General features: G+C 43.5%; 1 protein-coding gene across 1 annotated transcript; it reads left to right on the forward strand.

Moving 5' to 3' along the window:
* Positions 1-1,081: 1,081 nt before the first annotated feature.
* On the forward strand, positions 1,082-17,408 carry abch1 (ATP-binding cassette, sub-family H, member 1). Its single transcript, XM_028990063.1, has 20 exons — positions 1,082-1,465; positions 2,048-2,196; positions 2,908-3,067; positions 3,720-3,874; positions 5,411-5,518; positions 6,578-6,671; positions 8,866-8,940; positions 9,020-9,206; positions 9,314-9,410; positions 9,505-9,673; positions 10,283-10,383; positions 11,205-11,275; positions 11,830-11,879; positions 12,057-12,113; positions 12,229-12,299; positions 12,390-12,478; positions 13,059-13,162; positions 14,018-14,177; positions 14,661-14,765; positions 15,769-17,408. The coding sequence occupies exons 2-20, from the start codon at positions 2,063-2,065 to the stop codon at positions 15,873-15,875; spliced, it is 2,094 nt and encodes a 697-aa protein (XP_028845896.1). The 5' UTR covers positions 1,082-1,465; positions 2,048-2,062; the 3' UTR covers positions 15,876-17,408.
* Positions 17,409-21,107: the final 3,699 nt, after the last annotated feature.

Raw genomic sequence — 21,107 nt, forward strand, 5'->3', positions numbered from 1 at the left:
TTGATTGGTTAGAGGTGGTTTAGAATATTAAATGTAATAACAGTGTTGCATAATAAAACTGAACTAATTTAATGCTTACAGAAACTTCTAGTAGTGAAACACAACAAAATGTGTCCTATGCATTTAGCCATGATAAAGTCCCAGTCCGATGCAGGTCACGGTGTAGTGTGTACAGTATCAAGGGCATGAGTTGGGTAGATTAAGCAGGAATAGCAGATTTAAGTGCAGCGAGAGTTCCATTCATGCAAGTTATTTATGCTCAATGACATTGTAGAGTAAAAGGTATGTTTTGATTCATGTAGGTGTTATATATATATATATATACAGTACCGGCCAAACGTTTGGACACACCTTCTCAGTCAATGTGTTTTCTTTAAATAAAATAAAAGTGAAGTGATTGTCACATGTGATACACAGCAGCACAGCACACGGTGCACACAGTGAAATTTGTCCTCTGCATTTATCCCATCAGCCTGAGTGAGCAGTGGGCAGCCATGTCAGGCGCCCGGGGAGCAGTGTGTGGGGATGATGCTTTGCTCAGTGGCACCTCAGTGGCACCTTGGCGGATCGGGATTTTCATGACCATTTACATTGGTAGATTCTCACTCTTGGCATTCTCTCGATGAGCTTCAAGAGGTCGTCACCTGAAATGGTTCTCCAACAGTCTTGAAGGAGTTCCCAGAGGTGTTTAGCACTTGTTGGCCCCTTTGCCTTCACTCTGCGGTCCAGCTCACCCCAAACCATCTCGACTTGGTTCAGGTCCGGTGACTACCAATGGTATTGAAAATAAAGAAAACATGTTGAATGAGAAGGTGTGTCCAAACTTTTGGCCCGCACTGCATGTTTTTTTCCTTTAGTAGCTGTTTATGAGACAGGTCATGGTGCTGTTCCAGTAAAGTAAATTATAACACTATATAATGCGCGCTTTTCGGACCACAGTACTGAACAGATCTGCATCAAGGCCAAATGCAGGCTGATTTCTGGATGCTCTGTTGCTTTCATTGTAGTCTGAGCTCCTTCCCACTGGGATGATTTATGCCAGACTTACGGCATCCAGCGCGCAGAGATTTAGTGAAGTGAACGGCACAGACGGGGTTAAAAGCGCACATCTGGTGGATCTCCGCCGTCGGCCACCATGCCCGGGGACGCAGGCGACGACGGCGCGCAGATGGACGGGAGGGTGACGCGTCGGCGTCACGATCGACTGCGCAGCGCGACGCGGAGCGCGGCCGGTGCTGCGGCCTCTCCCGTGACGCACTGCTCCTAAAACGCAGCGCCGCGGGGCTGTTCCGCCGCGTCTGCCCTCCCCGTCGGAGCGTCCTGCTCCGCCTCGGGTCCGGGCGCAGGGCTCCGCGCCGTTCGCGTCGACGCCGGGCTGCCCCTGGATCCGGCGTTTTTAACACCTGTCCGAACATCTGGACCGCGCCGAGGATCGAACTCGTCCGCTCGGCCTGGACGCGCGCAGGTACCGTGGGTCAACGTTTTATTCTCATGGCGCCGTTCTTACAAAACATGTAAATAAATAAAACGTAACGCCGCCGCGTCTGAGCAGGTGTCGGGCCGGGTCACGTCTGCACGTCGCTCGTTCGATCAGCAACGTGAACGTCCGCTTAATATCACACGTTACATGTAATAACGCCTGCAAGGTGACTTTGTGCTTGTATGTTTTATTATGTGCTAGCCTGTCTGTCTGTGTGTGTGTGTGTGTGTGTGTGTGTGTGTGTGTGTGTGTGTACGTGTGTACGTTACAAGATCATGTCATCTTTATTCTCTCAATCTGAAATGAAAGATTCGGAATTGGGGGAGCCGGTGACAGGCTGCCGGGATTAAAGATTGTGGCCCATATGACCTAGATACGGTATCGGCTCCGAGTTGCCAGACGCATTGACCACCCAGCACCAGGGCTGTTGCTAAGATACAGCTTTATGGGGGTCAGAGAACACTGGCCACTTTCCTTTTTTTTCTGTTCTTCCCCTTTTGGTTGTTGTTCCATTGCGCGAATCAACCGGCGCCTCACACCGCTCGTCCCTGTGATGCATTTCCCCAGTTTGCACGGGACAGGATGAAGACGGAGGTGGAGATCCCGGCCTCTCCAGGCGTGGAGGGCGCAGCCATCAGGTGCCGGGACGTGTGCAGGTCCTACGGGAAACTGAAGGTCCTCAGCAACCTCAACCTCACCGTGCCGCAGGGGCAGATGTGAGTACAATGGAACAGAGCAGGGTGGACATGGCTGTCTATGCCTCTTTGTTTTAAGGTCGCTTGTTTATTGTCGTGGCCACGTTGCGTGGTGCAACACACCTGTCAGCTGCTTCTCGGAGAGCGCTCGGCGCGCTCGGGTTTCTCTTCCACATTCCACGTTCCCTTACGGCACGCCAGAAAACCGCATCTCTCTCACTCGCTCTTAATGCTGAATCCATTACTTCCTCAGCAAAATGGGGTTTACATTTTCTTATTATTTATTGATTTGTTCTATATACAGAGCTGAAGGTAAGACAAATAAAAAAAACACAGTGTTCAATAAATCAGTAATTAAGAAAAAACAGAAGCTATATGTTGTATATTGTACTGTAAATGCTATAACATACATTTTTTTTGTCTATCGTCATGTCCCTAATTGGTCCCCCCACACACGCACAAAACGCTGTACGGGTTTTACATATATTAGGATTGAATGAGGTATACTTGGCTTTTTGTTTTAATGGCAAATCCTTTTCCAGATTTCCATCATTGCGGTGCCTCAAGGGCACAAAACCTAATATAAACATCTTATCTTCAGTTACTTGTCTGCTTATCACTCATCTGTTATTGCTGATGTCCCATAACTATCTGGTCCACTGAAGCGATGCTGATAGGAATCCTGCCCGGAGCCGCTGCTCTGGGTGTCTTTTTTTTTTTAACTTTGCATAGATACGGCCTGTTGGGACCTAGCGGATGCGGCAAGACCACCCTGCTCAAATGTATTGTGGGCACCTTGAAGATCTCACGGGGACACATCACCGTGCTGGGGAAGCCACCGGCGTGCCCGGGTCACGACGTTCCAGGGAAAATGGTTGGCTACATGCCGCAGGTGAGGCGGGACCTCTGTCAAACGGTGAAATAAATAGGGAGACGGTGTCGAGGGCCGCGGAAACCACATCCCCGGAATATGAAATCTTATCTTGCCATCAGTGCATTGCTATAAAATTTAAAGAGGAACAGAGTCCTGAGATTAAAAATAATGCCGATTCCAGTGGGGCTTTGAGGGTTAACAGGTTTGTTGTGGCTGTAATTACCTGCCGATGCCTCATGCTGGTAATAATTAAGCCGGTCTGCAGATAGCATTGCACGGCAAAGATGAATTTTAAAGGGTGGCGAGTTCAAATGAAATCTGAATCCTCCCGATGTTCATGTTCAATTCAAATGAGTTTCAATACTTGGTTATAGAACAGAAGATGACCCACGGCAGGCGCAATGAACAGTGTGTTTAGGTGTCTGACAGCACTCTTCATTGTGAGAAAGTGATAAATCCCTCTTTGTTCCTTTAACGAACCTTCTACCGTTACTACAACTAAATTAATAATAGTGCACTTCTGATATTAAGCATTCCGTTTGGCATACATTGTAATAATGCTGCGATGAATTCTATATATTCACAGAGTACGTGATAGATAAAACATTGTTGGGATTTGTTGCCTCAGCTCCTTGGAAGACCCACTCTTGTGCTCTTATCTCTGGAACAGGACCTTGCCTTGTACAACGAGTTCACCATCAGTGACACGTTTTGGTTCTTCGGCCGCATCCATGGCCTTTCAAACAGGGAAACACAGGAGCGGATCAAATTCCTCATCGCTTTCCTGGACCTGCCGCAGAAGAGCAGCCTAGTCAAGAACCTGAGGTATCCTCTGCAGCCTGCTACGGTCTCACGAAACATGTCCAACATATTTTTCTCTGTGTGCACATCCTGTGCTAGACAAAGTAGGACAACCGGCGCCATTTTAAGAGCGCTGTTCTTGTTTTTCTCCACTTTATGATGAATGGCATTTCAAGAATGTTCCCTGTAGCTTTAGCACTGAACAGCATCACTGGGTTTTCACAATGCAAAGACTATGGGGCATGTTCACCAGCATCAATGCTCTCAGTCTCATTATTTTTATTGTAAAATACAATAACGTGCTGCATAGTTGTCTGTAAGTTGAACGTTAAAAGGTGGAGTGTACGTTCACTCTTGAGAGATAATTGAGTTTTCATTGGGGCCGTTGATGTGACTCAAGCCAAAAGACATCAAAGCGCGGGCCAATTTGGCATCCCTCCACATCGCTGGGCTTTTCGCAGGGCTGGCTCCCCTCCAGCTCCGGTTTGAGGGGTTACACTGTGTGTATAGTCACATGGTCTGTGGAAAAAGGTCCTGTGGGAACTGAATCAGTCGTCCCATGATGACCTGCTCCGTTGACGGATGTCTTTCACCCATCTATGTCAAATGTGTCTCCCGGAAGCCCGCTTTCTTGCCTTCAGAGTCACATGGCGTCTCGTGTAGTCAGGTGACGGTTTCGTTCAAGATCCCCTGGGGCAAAAGAAATCTGGCAGGTGCTCAAAACACCATGTGATGGTTGGATTTTGTTTCTTCCATTTGTTTTTGTCAGGATCAGAATCAGAATGTCTTTACTGTCGTTGTAAAAAGTACAATGTCCCTAAGCCGGAGAGGTATCTATAAAAAAAGAAGAAATATATAATAAGGAAAGTATAAAAGGAGAAGGCTAGGCTATATACCAATGTAATACAAAATATAAAATAAAAGATTTAAGAAATGAGGTAGGTATTGCACATGTAATTTTATTGCACATGGAATAGAAATTGAATTGTCTGATAGACTGATAGTCCTTGATCTTTTGCCTGATGGCAACAGTTGGAACAGGTCATGAGCAGGGTGTGAAGAGCCTTTCATGATGTTTTCCGCTCTCTTGAGGCATCGAGAGCTGTGCACTTCATCCAGGGAGGGTAAAGAACAGCCAATGGTTTCCTGGTCAGTCTTCACCATCCACTGAAGGGATTTCCTCTGCACTGTTGACTAGTGGTAGTCCAATTCAACCCTTTAGTCCCATAGCACCCATTCAACTGTTGAGAGAGATCTGTGAGATTGCTAATCTGTGGCTGGCTGTGGAGCCGCATGTTTTATCCACCAACCAACAAATAAAAGCAGTGATGGCGATCGGCAGAATGAATGAAACGGCCAAGAAGTGGCATGGCTGGAGTCCAGACTGTGTGTAGTGACGGCATACAGAGTGCTGTTTCTCTGCTGTGTGACCAGGCCATGCACGTGCAGTCAGTCAGGTTTTCTCCTAAAGTCTGACCTAAAAATCACCACCTCAGGCAAGTCAGATAAGCGTTATTGTGTGCCGGGTCATTGAGTTGGGACTGCTGTTTGTTTCTGCAGTGGAGGACAGAAGAGGAGGGTTTCCCTCGGTGCCGCTTTGCTCCAGAACCCCCAGCTGCTGATTTTGGATGAGCCCACAGTGGGCGTGGACCCAGTCCTAAGGGCTAAGTATGTACCGCTACTCTGCACATGCACACAGAAACATACACACAATGCCGTCCTTTACCCTCACTGAACCTGCACTGCACCTCCGGGTGTCTGTGTTACCAGTCACTCTGCTGTCAGTGGGGTGAACTCTGCCCTGATTTCTTAAGGCTCTGAAGGCGGGTGTAATCACACAGCTTCCCCCCTCTCTGTGTTATGGGTTATTTAGAAATTGCATTTACATTTTACATTTACAGCATTTATCAGACGCCCTTATCCAGAGAGACTTACAATCAGTAGTTACAGGGACAGTCCCCCCCTGGAGCAACATAGGGTTAAGTGTCTTGCTCAGGGACACAATGGTAGTAAGTGGGATTTGAACCTGGGTCTTCTGGTTCATAGGCAAGTGTGTTACCCACTAGGCTACTACCTCCTTGTCTCTTGTCTATTCCACAAAAAAAGATTTAAAGAGTTAGGAAACAAGTTATACATAACGATATAAGTAAATAATGATGAAATAATGATGCATAAACTGATGCCAATTGATGAGTTCCAGGTAAATGACTTGTTTAATCAGTTTTTTAAAAAATGGAGACTAATTGTTCCTCTCTACATGTATGATGATATTCCATTATTAACAGTCATTTCCAGCTACCGGTTATTTGCAACATGATGACTGGGTAGGATTTTTGGTCCATTTTAATGTTTTATGTTTAATAAACAGTCCAAACCCCAAACATTTGTAAACCTTTTTTTGTTGTTTAAGAGTAAGGTGTTTATATAGCATCAGTAGTTGAACTATGTGCTGTAGAGGGTAATAATAATATTATACTACATTATAGAACTATGAATATGAATTAAGTTGTACAGATGTATATCTGAGATGTAATTAAAGCATTCAAGCATTTAATGCATATTTTAGATGCGTTTCTGTATTATCAGCATAGCAGTGGAATGGTATTGTGCGGTTTATGCTTGTGTTGCTTTTGGCCTTATTCACTAATCCTTATGCACTAAGTACCCAAAACAAAAGATTGCAATAATCTGTCTAATCTAAATGATATTTTTGCCATTTTTCTCCAGGATATGGCAGCATCTTGTGGAGATCGTGAGAGACGGACAGGTCTCTGTCATCATCACCACACATTACATAGAGGAGGCCAGGCAGGCCAACACCGTGAGTGTCCGGGTTTTTACACTAAGTAGACTGCGATATGGGAGACTCACTATCACAAACACTCAAACACACCAACTCACCTCAAAGCCACACATCAGTGGGAGTGCAAAGCTGAACAATGCATTCTTTCTTTCTTTTTGGTTTTGTATAGCTTGTCAAGGCAGAGGTATGGTTGAGGATAAAGTGGTGACTGAGGGCTCAGACATGGCCAGACCCTAAAATGAAGATTAGCTTGTGAGAATGGTCTGGTCAGAGGGGGCTTATGCTTGACTGGGCTTTAAAGGAAAAGCTGGTGAGTTGGGAAGGATTTCCAGAAAGAGAACACATTTATTAATATAGTCATCAAAATCTGCAATTTACCTTATGTGGGATCTCTGTCTGGCTTCCTAACACCAAACTTCCGCAGTTTCCTGTAATTATACAGTTTCCTGTAGACTGTAGTCTAAATCCCGCTGTTACTGTAACGTTCTTACACTGGCTGATTATCGTAAACCGTGTTACCAGAAGGGCATTGTGGCGCATAGTTTGGAGGTTGTTTTCATAATTTAGTTAAAAAGATATGGTAGACACTTCGATAGAGGCCCTTTCACTTACAGCAGAGTTAATCTGTTTGTCTAACAGTGGCTTTTTAACCAAGAGCTTTCACTACAATTTCATCTGGTATCATCTGATCTCCTTAGTTTTAGTCTCATTGAATGCTTAATAATTAGATGGCATCTAAGTTTTTTTTGGCCTGGCATTCCATAGATTTATAAACAACATTTGTACTTTTGTACATGAAAGGCAGATACATTTGTAGAATTGTATAATTATAATGTGACCTACCACAGTTGGGTAAGGAAAAGGACCGGTAATCAGAAGGTTGCAGGTTCGATCTGCCAAGGTGCCACTGAGGTGCCACTGAGCAAAGCACCGTCCCCACAGACTGCTCCCCGGGCACCTCCCCATGGTGCCTGTTACTGTAAACATTTTTCTTATTTCAGAGGTTAAATGATACATTCATTACACATAAAGTGTAATATTTAAAAATATTACCTATGATCAGTAAAAAAAGGATTCTCAATACAGACATATAGTAAGTTTATAAAGCCTCTTCACTAACACTGTGACGTCCCAGAGCCATGCACACCTGGATTGTCTGTGCGAGGGTTTACCAGGTCCCTTATCCACTTGTGTCCTTGTACACTTGCCTACATACATGTATGTGAGTGTTCAGAATAGCCAAACTTTGGACTATCCTTTGTTTTGGGGCATAATAAAATGTCACACTTGTATTGCAGCATGGAACATATGCTCTACTTGTTTGGGGCTAAAATGTACAGTTTTTCAATGTGCACTATAAATACCAGTACTCAGTCAATCATGTCGGTCTGTGTTTATAGTAACATACTTGCTTTTTCTGTCATAAGGTTTGACCCCAATGATCAAATGGATCGCTTTGCTGGTCTCTTTGTTGTTTACGTTGTCATTGGATTTGTTGTGTGTTGATTTGTAACTTTTACAGCATTTATCAGACACTCTGATCTAGAGCGACTTACAGTCAGTAGTTACAGGGACAGTCCCTCTGGAGATGCTCAGGGTTAAGTGCCTTGCTCAGGGACACAATGGTAGTAAGTGGGGTTTGAACCTGGCTTTTGGTTCATACAGTGTGTGTGAGAAATAATGAACTAACAACAGACCTGCCCATTAGAACATAATTGAAGTGATAGAATCACAGGTTTGTGGTCCAACCTAATATGCCTGTTAGTCCCTTTTAGGCTTGAAGCTGAGTTTGATGCAGTGCATGTTGCGGTGTTTTTTACACACTTTGTACTCAGAACACCCAGAGGGACGTTTCATCAGTGCATTCTTCAGGCCAGCGAAGCAGTGTGCTTTCCAATGACCCCTGTCAATTTAGCAGAGACTCACTTGACACTGGCAGTGAACACAGTGTTCCAAACCAGTGAAGCCTCTGGTGATGTCCTAATTAACTACCAGCAAAGGCAGTCGCTCAGTCTCACCTAGAGATTTACCATCTGAAAGTAACGGAGGAAACGACTCCTCATGCACATGCGCACCAAGCGGACAGTCTACAGCATGGCCCAGTGGAGGCGTGTCTTTGCAGCACACTGTGTAGTTTGAGTTGTGTTTGTTGTCCTTTGCTCTTCGGTTTCTGTATTTCTTCGATGTCACCAGAGCTCTTGTCCCGGTGCAGGTGGGGTTGATGCGGAATGGCAGGCTCCTAGCTGAGGCTCCACCCGAGAGTGTGATGAAACAGCACAATGCCATGGTGGGTCACTCCCCTGAGACAGTTCAACCTCTGCTGGCTCCCTTCACGCTCCTCCATTGAATGTGTGTGTTTTCCACAGACACTTGAGAGTGCCTTCCTGCAGTTATGTGAAGATTTTGACCAGGTGGGGTCCAAGCACAGTTCTGGCTCCGAGGGGGCACTGACGGAGAGCAGCCAATCGCCTGAGAGCTGCCGCGATGAGAGCTGCCCCATTCTAGCCAATGGCCAAAGCCCCTCGCCTGTAGAGGAAGTGCCCAAATACACAGGTGCTCCAAATACTGCAGCGTATCCCAACCAGAAGTGGTTTAAAAACATCCTTCTTAAACATTTGATTATTAATTTGGATTGTGTGTGTGTGCCTGTGTCTCTGCAGCTGACTGGAAAGTGAGAGCAAGACACGTTGTGCCAAAGTGGAGACATATGGCTGCTTTAGTAATAAAGACGGTGGTGCGGATGAAAAGAATGCCAGGGTAGGAACACCAAGAATGGCGATGGCCATGTTCTTACCCGAGCTACGAGGATTTCAAGGCTTTAACGATACCAACGTCTTTCATCACTTCACAGGTCCCTGTGTTTTCAGTTCCTGCTTCCGGTGATCCAGATCTCCCTCATGTGTTTGTGCATTGGAGGAGATCCCAGGGGCATCCATGTGGCTGTGGTCAACAACGAAACCAGCCAGTTCGCTTTCAGCCGAACAATCCTCTCCTTCCTGGACAACTCCAGCATACATCAGGTTAGGTCGTGTGCGTGGCTCTGATTCTTTCTTTTGTCATTTAGAGCAGGGGTCACAAACCCTGACACTTATCCTGCACATTTTTTGCTTGTTCCCCTTATGTAACTCACCTGATTCAGCATCTCTCCATGTTACCACCCAGTTCTTGAGCTGATATAGAGAGACCTTTTGTGTAGGCATTATGAGTCCCTTGCCACTGAAGGTGAATATGAGAGTCAGTGAAAGAGATTGAGTATCATTTCATTGACCTTCATACTTACAAAAGAAAGAAATGACTGAAAGTGTCCATAAAAGAAAACGAATTCCCTGAACAATAATGAGCACTGAGCTTTAGAAAACCAAGGCCAGTTTCACTTCTGGTTTAAGGAGCTCCAGCAGTTCTGCTTTACCAGTGCTGCTACTCACATGACATGGATCATATGCTAAGAAGTGTTTCTGGGAAATTACATTCTATTCTGCAATAGGTGACAAAAGGTCATCATCTCTGCAGCCACAGAATTTGGTGGTCATTCAGACTTAATATCATTGTATTCTTCTTTTGCATGAATTTATAAAAATATATTGGATGTAAGGGAGATGTTCAGCTTTGGACTGCTCCTTTCTGATCAGGTAAACCTGTCTCATGCACAAGCCTTTGCTGGGATCTATAATGGAGAATTCTGGGGAGTCATCGAATTTGGAGAAAACTTCACCAGCTACATTTCCAAAAGGTGAGAGCTCTCTTAGTTTTTGGAATGTTGCCATGGGGGAGGGTTGCCGCCTGGCAACTTGTGGTACCAGATTACTTCCATTGTTCACCATTGTAACAGCATAGCGCATCATAGCCTCTTCAAGGAGGCAGTTTTTCCTGTCTAAAGGCTTATAAGCCAGGGACAAGGACAGGTCAGTGCTGCATTCCAGGCTGACATTAGTTCAGTATATGAGTCTGGAGTTTTTACATCCAACTAAATAGCCCAGCGGTGGCAGACGTATTGTCATGTGATAATGTGGGTGTGAAAGTGCAGTAGGTAGCCGCATTGCTGCAAGTGTGAATCATTATTGTGGTGGAAAGTCTTGTCTGGCCTGTCCACCGAACCCTGTTATAAGGCCATCCACTGGTCATATCCATAGAAACAATTCTCAGCTATTGTGAAGAACTGTTAATATCTTTGATTGCACCTCCCCTCATTTGAATTAGTCCTATGTATTTCTTTATGTTGATGTTGCTCCGTGAATTTAATTATGGGTAATAATGTTGCATTGTTAGCTATATATTCCATAAACTTGTATATAAACTTGAACTAAACAACTGTTGATGGGTGTCTGTGCTGGTGTAAATTAAATTGGCCTAGTGGGTTTCATATTATGAACACAGCATTTTAATCATTTATATACAATATTGGAAAGGTAAGGATTTTTCGATGATTTAGTTCCTAACATTTGTTGTTAATCCCTGCTTACAACCAACTTTTTGCCTTAATAATTAGTGTAATTGTGCTAATGTGCTGCTCTTTTGGCTGTGTAACAGTTTTGAATCTTTGGTTGTCTACAGAATACAGCAGCCTCGAGTTTCCAAAGCTATTGTTGAAGGCGGCTCTATACACGTCTGGCTCGACCTGACCAGTAAGCTAACGTTTTTTTTGCCTATTTAAAGGTCCAGTATGTCAGTGCAGATTACAATACCCCTCCCACAAAAACCTTCTTCAAGCCGGTGCTGGATTCAAGCAGGCAATTCAATTAAATGAAAAGAGCTTTCTAGAACCTTTGTTCTTAATGTCTGACCTGGGCTAGAGATATGGCTCAAGCAGAAACACTCGCAATTTACCAAATCACATGGCTAAATGGCTAAATGGCAGCGATAACCTTAATCCGAAGGTTGCCAAGGTGTCTCTGAGGTGCCACTGAGCAAAGCACCTTCCCCACACACTGCTCCACGGTGGCCTGTCATTCCTGCACACTGCTCACCAAGGCTGATGGGTTAGCGTTAGGACAGAGGACACATTTTGGTGTATGCACCATTTGCAGGTGCATTCAATTTGTTGATGATTCTGCTCCCTCAAGGGGGCGCTATTTGATTCAGAAAAGATGATGGATGATGGATTATGGCTGTGCTGCTGAAAACATGATGACTTGTTGTTTCAATAAAAAACCATAAATACCCCATATTTTTCCAACAGATCGGCAAATTGGCATTATGCTGCAGAAAAAAATTCATGATGCCTTTGAGGTACTTATTGTTTTGATGTATTACGTAGAATGAAATGCAATAAAAGTAGCCAATATTTATCTATGTGTTGCTGCTTAGCACTGAGACACATTGAGCCTGTTGAAACATAATGATTTACGCTGTATGAGACATTGAAACCCTCTACCACACTGATTATACCATCTGTCTGTGTTAAAGGCATTTGTTCAGTACAAGTTGGGTAGCATGTCTTACATGGTGGCTCTTCCTATAAAGGTGAGTGTGGGCCTAGTAATGGATATCTGGACAAATCACTTGGAAAAATGCGACACATTTTAGCATTCTATGTATTTTACTTCCTTATGACATTTTTTTATAATGATTTTACCAGTTTGAAGAGCCCATATACGGCAGTAAGAACACAGACTTCACTACGTTTGTGACACCTGGAGCAGTTTTGAGGTATTATCATTTAAATATTGTGACATAACACAGCCTACGTGTGATTTTTTTTTGACATCACATTTTCTCCTTTATTCTTCGCTTGTACAGTATTACTTTTTACCTGGCAGTAGGATTAACTGCCCTGTCATTTGTGTTGGAGAGGAAGGAGGGCTTGCTGGACAGGTGCTGGGTGGCAGGTACGGTGTGGAATTGTTATAAGAACTCAATGAGAACTGTATTCAGAACTGTAAATGCAGAACAATAAAACACAATGTGTTTAATTTGCACATGCTAAGTAGGTTGTGTAGAGTTAGCATAGTGCTGCTAAGTTAGGGTGACCAGATCTCCTCTTTTCCCTGAACATGTCCTGCTGGGTGATTAATCATTTGCATATTTGTGCTAGTATTCATGCAATCTTCACCAACCCCCCCAGCATCCATTTCTATTTTTGCATAAATAAAATGACACAAGCAACACACTAGCCTAGGTCTTTTATACACAGCATAAAAGTAACAATAATATATATGTAGTGTTATCTTCATTTTACATGTCATTTGTGGAAAACGGGTCCAAATGGCTCTTTGGGTGTTAAAGGTTGCCGACCCCTGGCCTATTCTGTTATTGCATGATCAATGATGTCGTCCACTAGGGGGCGTACTTTGATAACCAATATACAAAGTCAACCAAAAAACAAAACTGTTGAGGCTGTTTTTGAGCAATGTTCACCTGCTCTGAGTGTATGAACTGTGTGGAGTTTGAACTTGTTTCTCTCTTCAGGTGTGAGCTCTCTGGAGACGATGCTGGCACATCTGTTCTCCCAGCTACTCGTCATCAGCGTCCAGATTCTCCTCCTCCTCATCTTCACCCTCCTCATTTTCAAAGTATGGGAAAGTATTATTTGCATATCCAATGTGTCAATTTACATTTGTGGCTAGGCTAATAATCACACAAGTGAATATTCACAAAAGTGAAATGTTCTAGAAATAAATACAAGTACTGAGTGAGCAGATAAGACGTTCTGTTTTAAAATGATTAAAGTGATTAAAGTGTAGTGCCTGGTCTGTGTGTGGCCTATTAGCTTGCCAGACTGCTTTGTAATGAAACTGCTCCTCCACAGCAGTCTAAACATCACATACTTCATGAATCATATAGGAGTCAAATCCCATGTTCCACCCTGATTTGTGTGTGTGTGTGTGTGTGTGTGTGTGTGCACTAGGATAAAGATGTCTCACAACATATGTAATGCAAAAGAGCACATACTCCCCTCTCACTGGCTTTCTTTCTAGCTAGTCTGCCCATTAGAGGATAGTCACGTAGTCGTCCCTACAGGTTTGCCTGTAGAGACTGTAAGAGTTTGACTGCATGCTGTCTTTGGTTGGACATAGAACGTCCCGACGTGTAGGTTCAATATGAGGACACATAAGCGAATGGAAAGTTGGGGATCAGGCATCATTGATTCCCAATAAGCACGTGGCAGTTGCCAGGCGTGGTCAGGGTTTACCCTCGTAACTGAGGTTCTGGAGAAGGGCGGGATCTTGCCATGTAGAAATCCTACACACTGACAAATCAGATTCCACTATTAATGGCTAAAATGAATAACCTAGCAAGGCCAATTTCAACCTTTAAATGAAAAAGTGTACTGTCAGAAACAATGACACTTTGTACAATATATTGATACTATAAATGTGACTTGTCTTTAATATGAATAATAATAATTTTTTTGTTTACTTTCCCAGATTCCCAATGAAGGCTCATTGGCTCTGGTGGTCTCACTGATAGTGCTACAAGGTGTGACCGGAATATCCTTCGGATTGGTCATCTCCTCTGCTATTGATGATGAGCAGTCCGCCAACCAGGCCGCTCTGGGAATTTTCTACCCCAACCTGATCCTCAGCGGTGCGTCACTGTGGTCCATGGCGTTTTGTTAGTTGAAGCCCGAAAACACACAGCAGCTGATTGGCAGGCAGCAAACCAAAAATGGATCAACAATCTTCTTTATTGAGTAACTTTATTGTGTAATTAGTGGACTTTGAACCATAGACGCATTTCAGAATACATCCAGCAACGTTCGTGCTGAAAACCCATTGTGGGCAGCATCACATGGCGCAACCGTTTGCCTGCTGTATGTCACTGCCCATAAGTAATGTAATTCTTGAAAACAGTCACTGTAATATGAACTGACTTTATGTGCTGATGTAGATAGCTGCAGAGTAAGCTGCCGTGCTGAGACCAGGCTCTGAAGCTGGGACTGAGAGAAGCAGTCTGCACATTAGAAACATTAGAAGCTGTAATTAGTGAATGCTCAGGATGAGAAGTTGCTCAGGATGAGACCATCAGCGAAATGAATGCACATGAAAGCTTGCTGTCTTACCCTTTTAGGAGTAATCTGGCCAGTGGAGTGCATCCCGTACCCCCTGCGCTACCTGAGCGTGGCACTGCCCCAGACCTACGCCTCAGAGGCCCTGCGATGCATCATGTACCGAGGTACCGATATGAACAATAGTATACACAAGTACACTAGCAGTTTCTTTTTCTGACTGTTGATGATATAGTAATAGAAAAAATAAAAATTGCCAAAATTCCGAAGCTCGAAGCAGTAATCTGTTTCTGTTATGAAAGCATGTTGTTGACTGAGAACTGGTTCTTTAACTCAAGTCAAAAATTGTGAAGCTGCTTATGATCATGTGTGTAAAGAAGTCATGAGGAAGAGATGTGACTATGAAGAATATGATTTGATCATGATCAGCAAATCAACAGTTTTGAATGTTGGGGGGACTAGTAATATAACAAGTGACATAACAAATTACTTTTGATGCCTAATAACAAGTAAAGTAGTGTTATTTCCTTTCAAAACTGTTAAAGTAACTTGATAGAAACTTTCCTGACACTGCATATGGGACACAGAAATAACTCACCTACGCACAGCCAAAAACAAATTGCGAAGGCCTGATAAACAAACTTATGTAACGTGAGGTATGAGTTACATGACACGGTGGTTGCTCTTAATGCCTGCCGCATCACAGGTTGGTGCCCACACCTATTAGTTACATAATCCAATCCAAAGAGCAGGCCCTTCTACAGTAACCACAAATAGTGCGCCATGCATCAGCTCGAGGCCGGCCTCAGTTACTGCACACTCACAGCATCCTCCTCAAGCCCCGCACTGCCCAGCTTGCTTAATTATTTATGACTCTTGCTCAGTGCTGCTGGACCATGTGCTTGTCTTACACAATGGCCTGTGGCAGCTGCACAAGTGTCACTGAGATGTGGTCGTCACGCGGCCAAGCAGGAAGATCTCGTCCAGTGGGCAGAGTGTGATTCTGGGGCCTGTCAGTGGAGATAACGGGAGAACCTGAGACCCATTCTCTTTATACTAAGAAAAGAAAAGCCACACAGTGTTTCGTCTTACTTACTTTTCCATCATTTGCAATCATCTGATTCCAATCCTAGAGCTGTGAAGGCAAAAGGTCATCTTGTTTTTTTTTAGGATGGGGACTGTCGCGGATGATGGTGTGGAGAGGTTTCGCGGTCACCCTCGGGTGGAACACGTTCTTCCTCATCCTTGCTACAGTCATCCTCAAGCTGAGGACGTGAATCGAGATGAACCAGGACAGGCTGTGATCTCTGTGCAGTGGCCTCTCCGGACGGGGCGTGGCCGGTTGGATGTCTGGGTCTCTAGTTCAGAACCACACGTGCTGTACATACTCTTTTTGATGCATACGCTACACTGGCTGCTCTAGGAAACGTCATATGTTCATAGTTCATCTGTCCTCAACCCGGTAAACTCCAGGGATCAGCACCACCGAAAGCTCCTTGTCAATATTCAGCACATGAAATAAAGAAATGAAAAAAGGAAGTCTGGACCGTCCTGCAAAAATGAGGCTGTTTCAGATGGCCGTGCTAAATGTAAAGCATACATTTATTTAGGCATGCAGATTGTATCTAAATGCGAAATAGGTTTGGGTGGCACAGCCTGTTGAAGGTAAACTCTCGCTGTTCTCTCCACTTCCTGTTCTGCACAGGAAGCAGCGGCCATCTACAGGTTGGTCGCCAGGTGCTCTGAGGCAGCCCTGCACAATGTACTTTGTGTCAAAGGGGTAGGTGCACTGACTGCTGGGACATCTGCCCCCTCATTGCTCCTCTGTGCTGGACAGAAGAGGGGCTGCTTTGTGCCAGTCTTGAATGGAAAGCTGAATAGCTGTTTGTCTAGATGATGATGATGATGATGATGATGATCATTCAGAATGGCTGCTTATCTGTTAATCGTGAGACACTGTGGCTGGCATGAAGAAAACTAAAAGAAGAAGAATCATGTTTACATTCTCAGCAGCACTGCTGGACTTGACAGCATTTTAAGGCAGAAATAGCTAGTCTAATTTTTGTCTGGATTTGTACTGTTTTATGCGCAACAGTTTTGACGTGATGAATTGAGGAACCATATGATATATTTTATTTACGTTTATGTTACAGAATGACAGAATCCACAGCAATTTTGTAATTCAGTAAAATATTTAAAATAAGATATTTATAAAGGCTAACTCCTGTGGGTTACATTAGCCACTGTGAATTAAATCAATATGAATTATTGTCTGAAAATACATATATACATTAAAAGCGGTCGAAGTAAATATACTTATTATATGGGACAGGAAATTGTTGTGATTGTGGGTGATTTTTTTTTTTTTTTTAAATAAGCAACTTCTAGATATTATATTATAATCCTTAAAATATTTTGGAAGGTAAATTTGAATTATTCTATTGATCAATGTGGGTTTTTTCTAACTTTCCCACATGCCACATAAGGGACACTAGATTTTATTCTTAAATTCCCTCACTTCCTGAGAAATTCACTTCACTTTCACCTTTTTTCTCACCATCAGTTCTGGCAAGCAACGTGTTCTAAATGTAAAATGTTGAAATCAGCTGACTCTTGGCTATTATGTCCTACACAGACAGATTGATAGCGAAATCGGACCTTATCATTTGTCACATTTGTGCTCTGCTACCTCTCGTGTTTGGTGTTTTTCCTTAACATGGCCTGATTTTATTTGCCTCTCCATCAAGTGAAATATGCGATTAAATATAAAATACGCATATTCCTTTTAAAGCAATAAATGTTTTGAAGAATTTCTGTGTCACTTTTTTTATCTGTTTATTTATTTATCTATCGCTTTAATGCTCTTGGGAAATCACTATGTTTTCATCACTGTCAGAGTTCATGCAGTAGGAATCTGAGCTGGTGATCATTTTTGGATGTTTTTATCATTGGTGTGTCGAAAGAGTGAGGGGAACAAATGACTCAGACTTGTACAGTATCTTTCTGCCAGAGGATTTATTGCAACCGGAAACAATCATGCGTTTCAGGCTGAGCACAAGTGACATCGGGAAAAGAAAAAGAAATGTATGCTGATAGCAGTGTGTGGTCACAGCTATGTATCTGCTGCTTTTGCCAGAAATTAGTTAAAAATGCCAAAAACGTTCAAAAATGCCATTTTGGAGTGGCTAAAAATTGGATCAAATGCATTCCAGGATTCATTTACACAATACCTTTCATGAAAATTTTATAGAGACATTATAGAGGAAATTAACTTTGTTCTGCTGCAACAGTCAGTGGCCCTAATCTGACCTCTATGACTTGAGTGACAGCTAATTTGGCCGCAGGGATGACAGAAACAGCCTATGTCAGCCCAGCTGCCTGCTTTCGGCACACATCAGTCGAGACCCTAAACTGAGGACAACTGGAGGACACAGAGGAGAATTATCTGTCCTGAGCCGTGAGGTGCTGGTGTACAGGCTTCCCGTGAAATTTAGCTGTGATGCCTCATTTAGCTTTACAACAAACTGTTGTAAGCAGGACTCAAACTGACCAGAACTGCTCAGTTTGTTTAAATAATTACGGTAGCAGTAATATGACACTGTCACTAGATATTGCTCCTTAGATTAGTTAGGTTAAGCATATACTTTTGGTTAAGAAACATTTTGTGTGTCACTTCTCCGTCTAGGGATTGGGAAACATGACAATGAAGGAGAGGGTTGTGTGAGGCGGGAATACACACGTACCAGGCTGAAGTGAAGTATTGTGCTTTTATTTACAGTAAGGAGTGAACAACCAACCAAAATCTAGAGTGCCGTACATAACAACAACAACAACAACCAACAGGAGGAACAACACACCATAAAAGGAGAGACTATACAGTTTACCCAACGAAAACAACTAACAACACTGACCACTAACACACAACTCTATAACTCTTCAACACTCTGAAACTCTCCTCTCTATCCTCCTCCCACTCTGGTGGCTGGAGTTGTCTTTAAATGCTCCTGTCTGATTAGTTGATTGGCAGACTGATGACATGGGAATAGGTAGGCGGAGCCACTGCCAGGGGCAGTGGTGGCCTAGCGGTTAAGGAAGTAGCCTCGTAATCAGAAGGTTGGCCGGTTCAAATTCCGATCCGCCAAGGTGCCACTGAGCAAAAGCACCGTCCCTACACTCTGCTCCCCGGGCACCTGTCGTGGGATAAATGTAGAGGACAAATTTCTCTGTGTGCACTGTGTGCTGTGCTCCTGTGTATCACAAGTGACAATCACTTCACTTTCAGTTCATAAATCCCCAAAGGACGTAACAATGTCTTCTGTCTCTTCTTTTGCCAGGATTCTTACTTTCACCTTCTGTTGCTTTTAATGCATCATTTGCATTTCAAATCTGTTCGTTGCCGAGATGAGCATCAATTAAATATTTGACCCTTGTTGACTTTGCAGAGAAACTTCTCACCTGAAACAGTACCTTTGAACTGTAGTCTATCCAGATCAAGGGGATGTTGCAAGGTTACCTGGGAGGTTTTATGTTTTAGGATTTTCTACCTCCCTCCACCCACATTGTCCTGTGATAATATTAGAAATGTGCAATATGTACAACCCACGTCTGAAAGTCAAAAGCGGCAAGAAACATTTCTTTCTGGATGTGCAGACAACTGCAAGACTTCATTTAAATCCATGTATTCGTCCATTTCTATTCACACATACAAAACACAAATGCAAAGGACATAAACGACCTGACCAGTGGCCCTCACGCCATCTGATATTCTTAACATTCTGTAAACCTATCTGTGTACCTAGTTACTGTCGCCCATGGCAGCCGGACAACAGAAAACGGCCAAGCCCCCAAACACAGGACAGTAGGGAAATTGAACATTTGGCTAAGCGTGAGTGCAGTGTTTCTATCACATAATCCTGTCACTCTTTCACACGTAGCCTTTGTCTGCCCTTTATTAGGTAACCAGCCGAACGACTTCAGAGAACCCCGGACCCAGAACAAACAGCTGTTGCTAAGCTTTGAGCTTTTACTGCATCAACACACTCCCCGCAGGGCCACCGAATGAACTGTGTCCCCTGGACTACGGTGTGCCTCGAAAAGCCAAGCTTCCCCCTTTTTTATTTAGAGGTTGGAAAGAGTTGCAGAGAAGCAGAACTTAATGAATAAAAGCTGGACAGGTGGGGTTGTTGGTTTAGGAGGAAAATTTTAGGGGAAAAAAAGATTAACACATATTCCATTTTAAACTGTACAAAGAGTCACACAAGTAGACATTCCCTAACCTTGGAAAGAAAAAAATATTATTGGAATTTGTTATAACCAGAGAGGCGTGTCCGTCCCACACTTGAAAAGGTGAAAGAACTGGTGTCAGTGGTGTTGCCAAGGCAACAATAACAGCACTGCAGATTGTGAGAAGATGAGTCTTCTGCACCATCGTTTGTCTGATAAAAAACACAAAATAGATCAATAATACAAACTGACAGCTGTTAAAATGCAATAAAAATGTTAAAAAGCAATAAAAAGAAACTGGGAAAACAAACAACGGTCATAAAAATCTGCTATGTAAAATTCATCCTTTTCAGTAGACCTGAAAATAAACCTGAAAAAGTGTTGAAGTGTCAGGTGTCAGAGTGGTGTGCCCCTATAGCTCCATTTCTCAGGCTCATATTGTGTCCTTGGCATTACCTCATGGAATCATGTGCTTCTAATGGGTCAGAGTGTCAATGTTACTTTTTAATATCAGCCTGTGTCAGTGTGTGTTTTACGGCTTCATGCCAATGGAGGGATTTGGGGGGCGCGGGTACGTTTCGTTTTCTGTGACCACTGAGCCCAATTAAATTTTTTATTCAATCTGTACTTGGGGGGTTAGAAATTTCTAGCCATTCAAAGCGGGGGGTTGCATGCCATATACGGTCTTGAAAGTGCACTGCTTGTCTCTGCCAAAATGTGAGGAAGGGGGACACGTGGTGACACGCAAGATGATCCAAGAGGCAGGGAATTCCTTCCCCTCATGAACACTGGAAAATTGTTACAGATGCACAGTTCCTCTATCTATTGCTTCAAAATAAGTAAGGAATGGCAAGTTTTATGGAAAGTGTTGGACATGAAGTTAAATGATCACAACAATAGCGGTGTCTTCTCTGCCATGGACAGAACTGACAGAGAAGACAGACATTTTATCTTAAATTCAGTGCGATAGAGCTCTTCGTGTTTCACTGCAGAGGTAGCGAATCGGTTTCGTTTATCTGTGGCTTGCACTGAAACTCTCACATTTACACACTAATATTAAATAAATTATTACTTGCATTGCTTCATATATTTGTATCATTATCCATGCACAGTGCATGTAGACATTGTTCTTTTTAGGGGCAGGGGTGGCCTAGTGGTTAAGGAAGCGGGTTGGTTGCTGGTTCGAATCCCGATCTGCCAAGGTGCCACTGAGGTGCCACTGAGCAAAGCACCGTCCCCACACACTGCTCCCCGGGCACCTGTCATGGCTGCCCACTGCTCACTCA

Source organism: Denticeps clupeoides, chromosome 8 (assembly GCF_900700375.1).
Source record: "Denticeps clupeoides chromosome 8, fDenClu1.1, whole genome shotgun sequence".
In the NCBI taxonomy this organism is placed as follows: Eukaryota; Metazoa; Chordata; class Actinopteri; order Clupeiformes; family Denticipitidae; genus Denticeps; species Denticeps clupeoides.

Coding starts and splice junctions, on each gene's coding strand:
- abch1 (XM_028990063.1), top strand. CDS start 2,063: ATGAAGACGGAGGTGGAGATCCCGGCCTCTCCAGGCGTGGAGGGCGCA. Junction 2,197..2,907: donor ACCGTGCCGCAGGGGCAGAT/GTGAGTACAATG, acceptor AACTTTGCATAG/ATACGGCCTGTTGGGACCTA. Junction 14,766..15,768: donor GCGATGCATCATGTACCGAG/GTACCGATATGA, acceptor GTTTTTTTTTAG/GATGGGGACTGTCGCGGATG.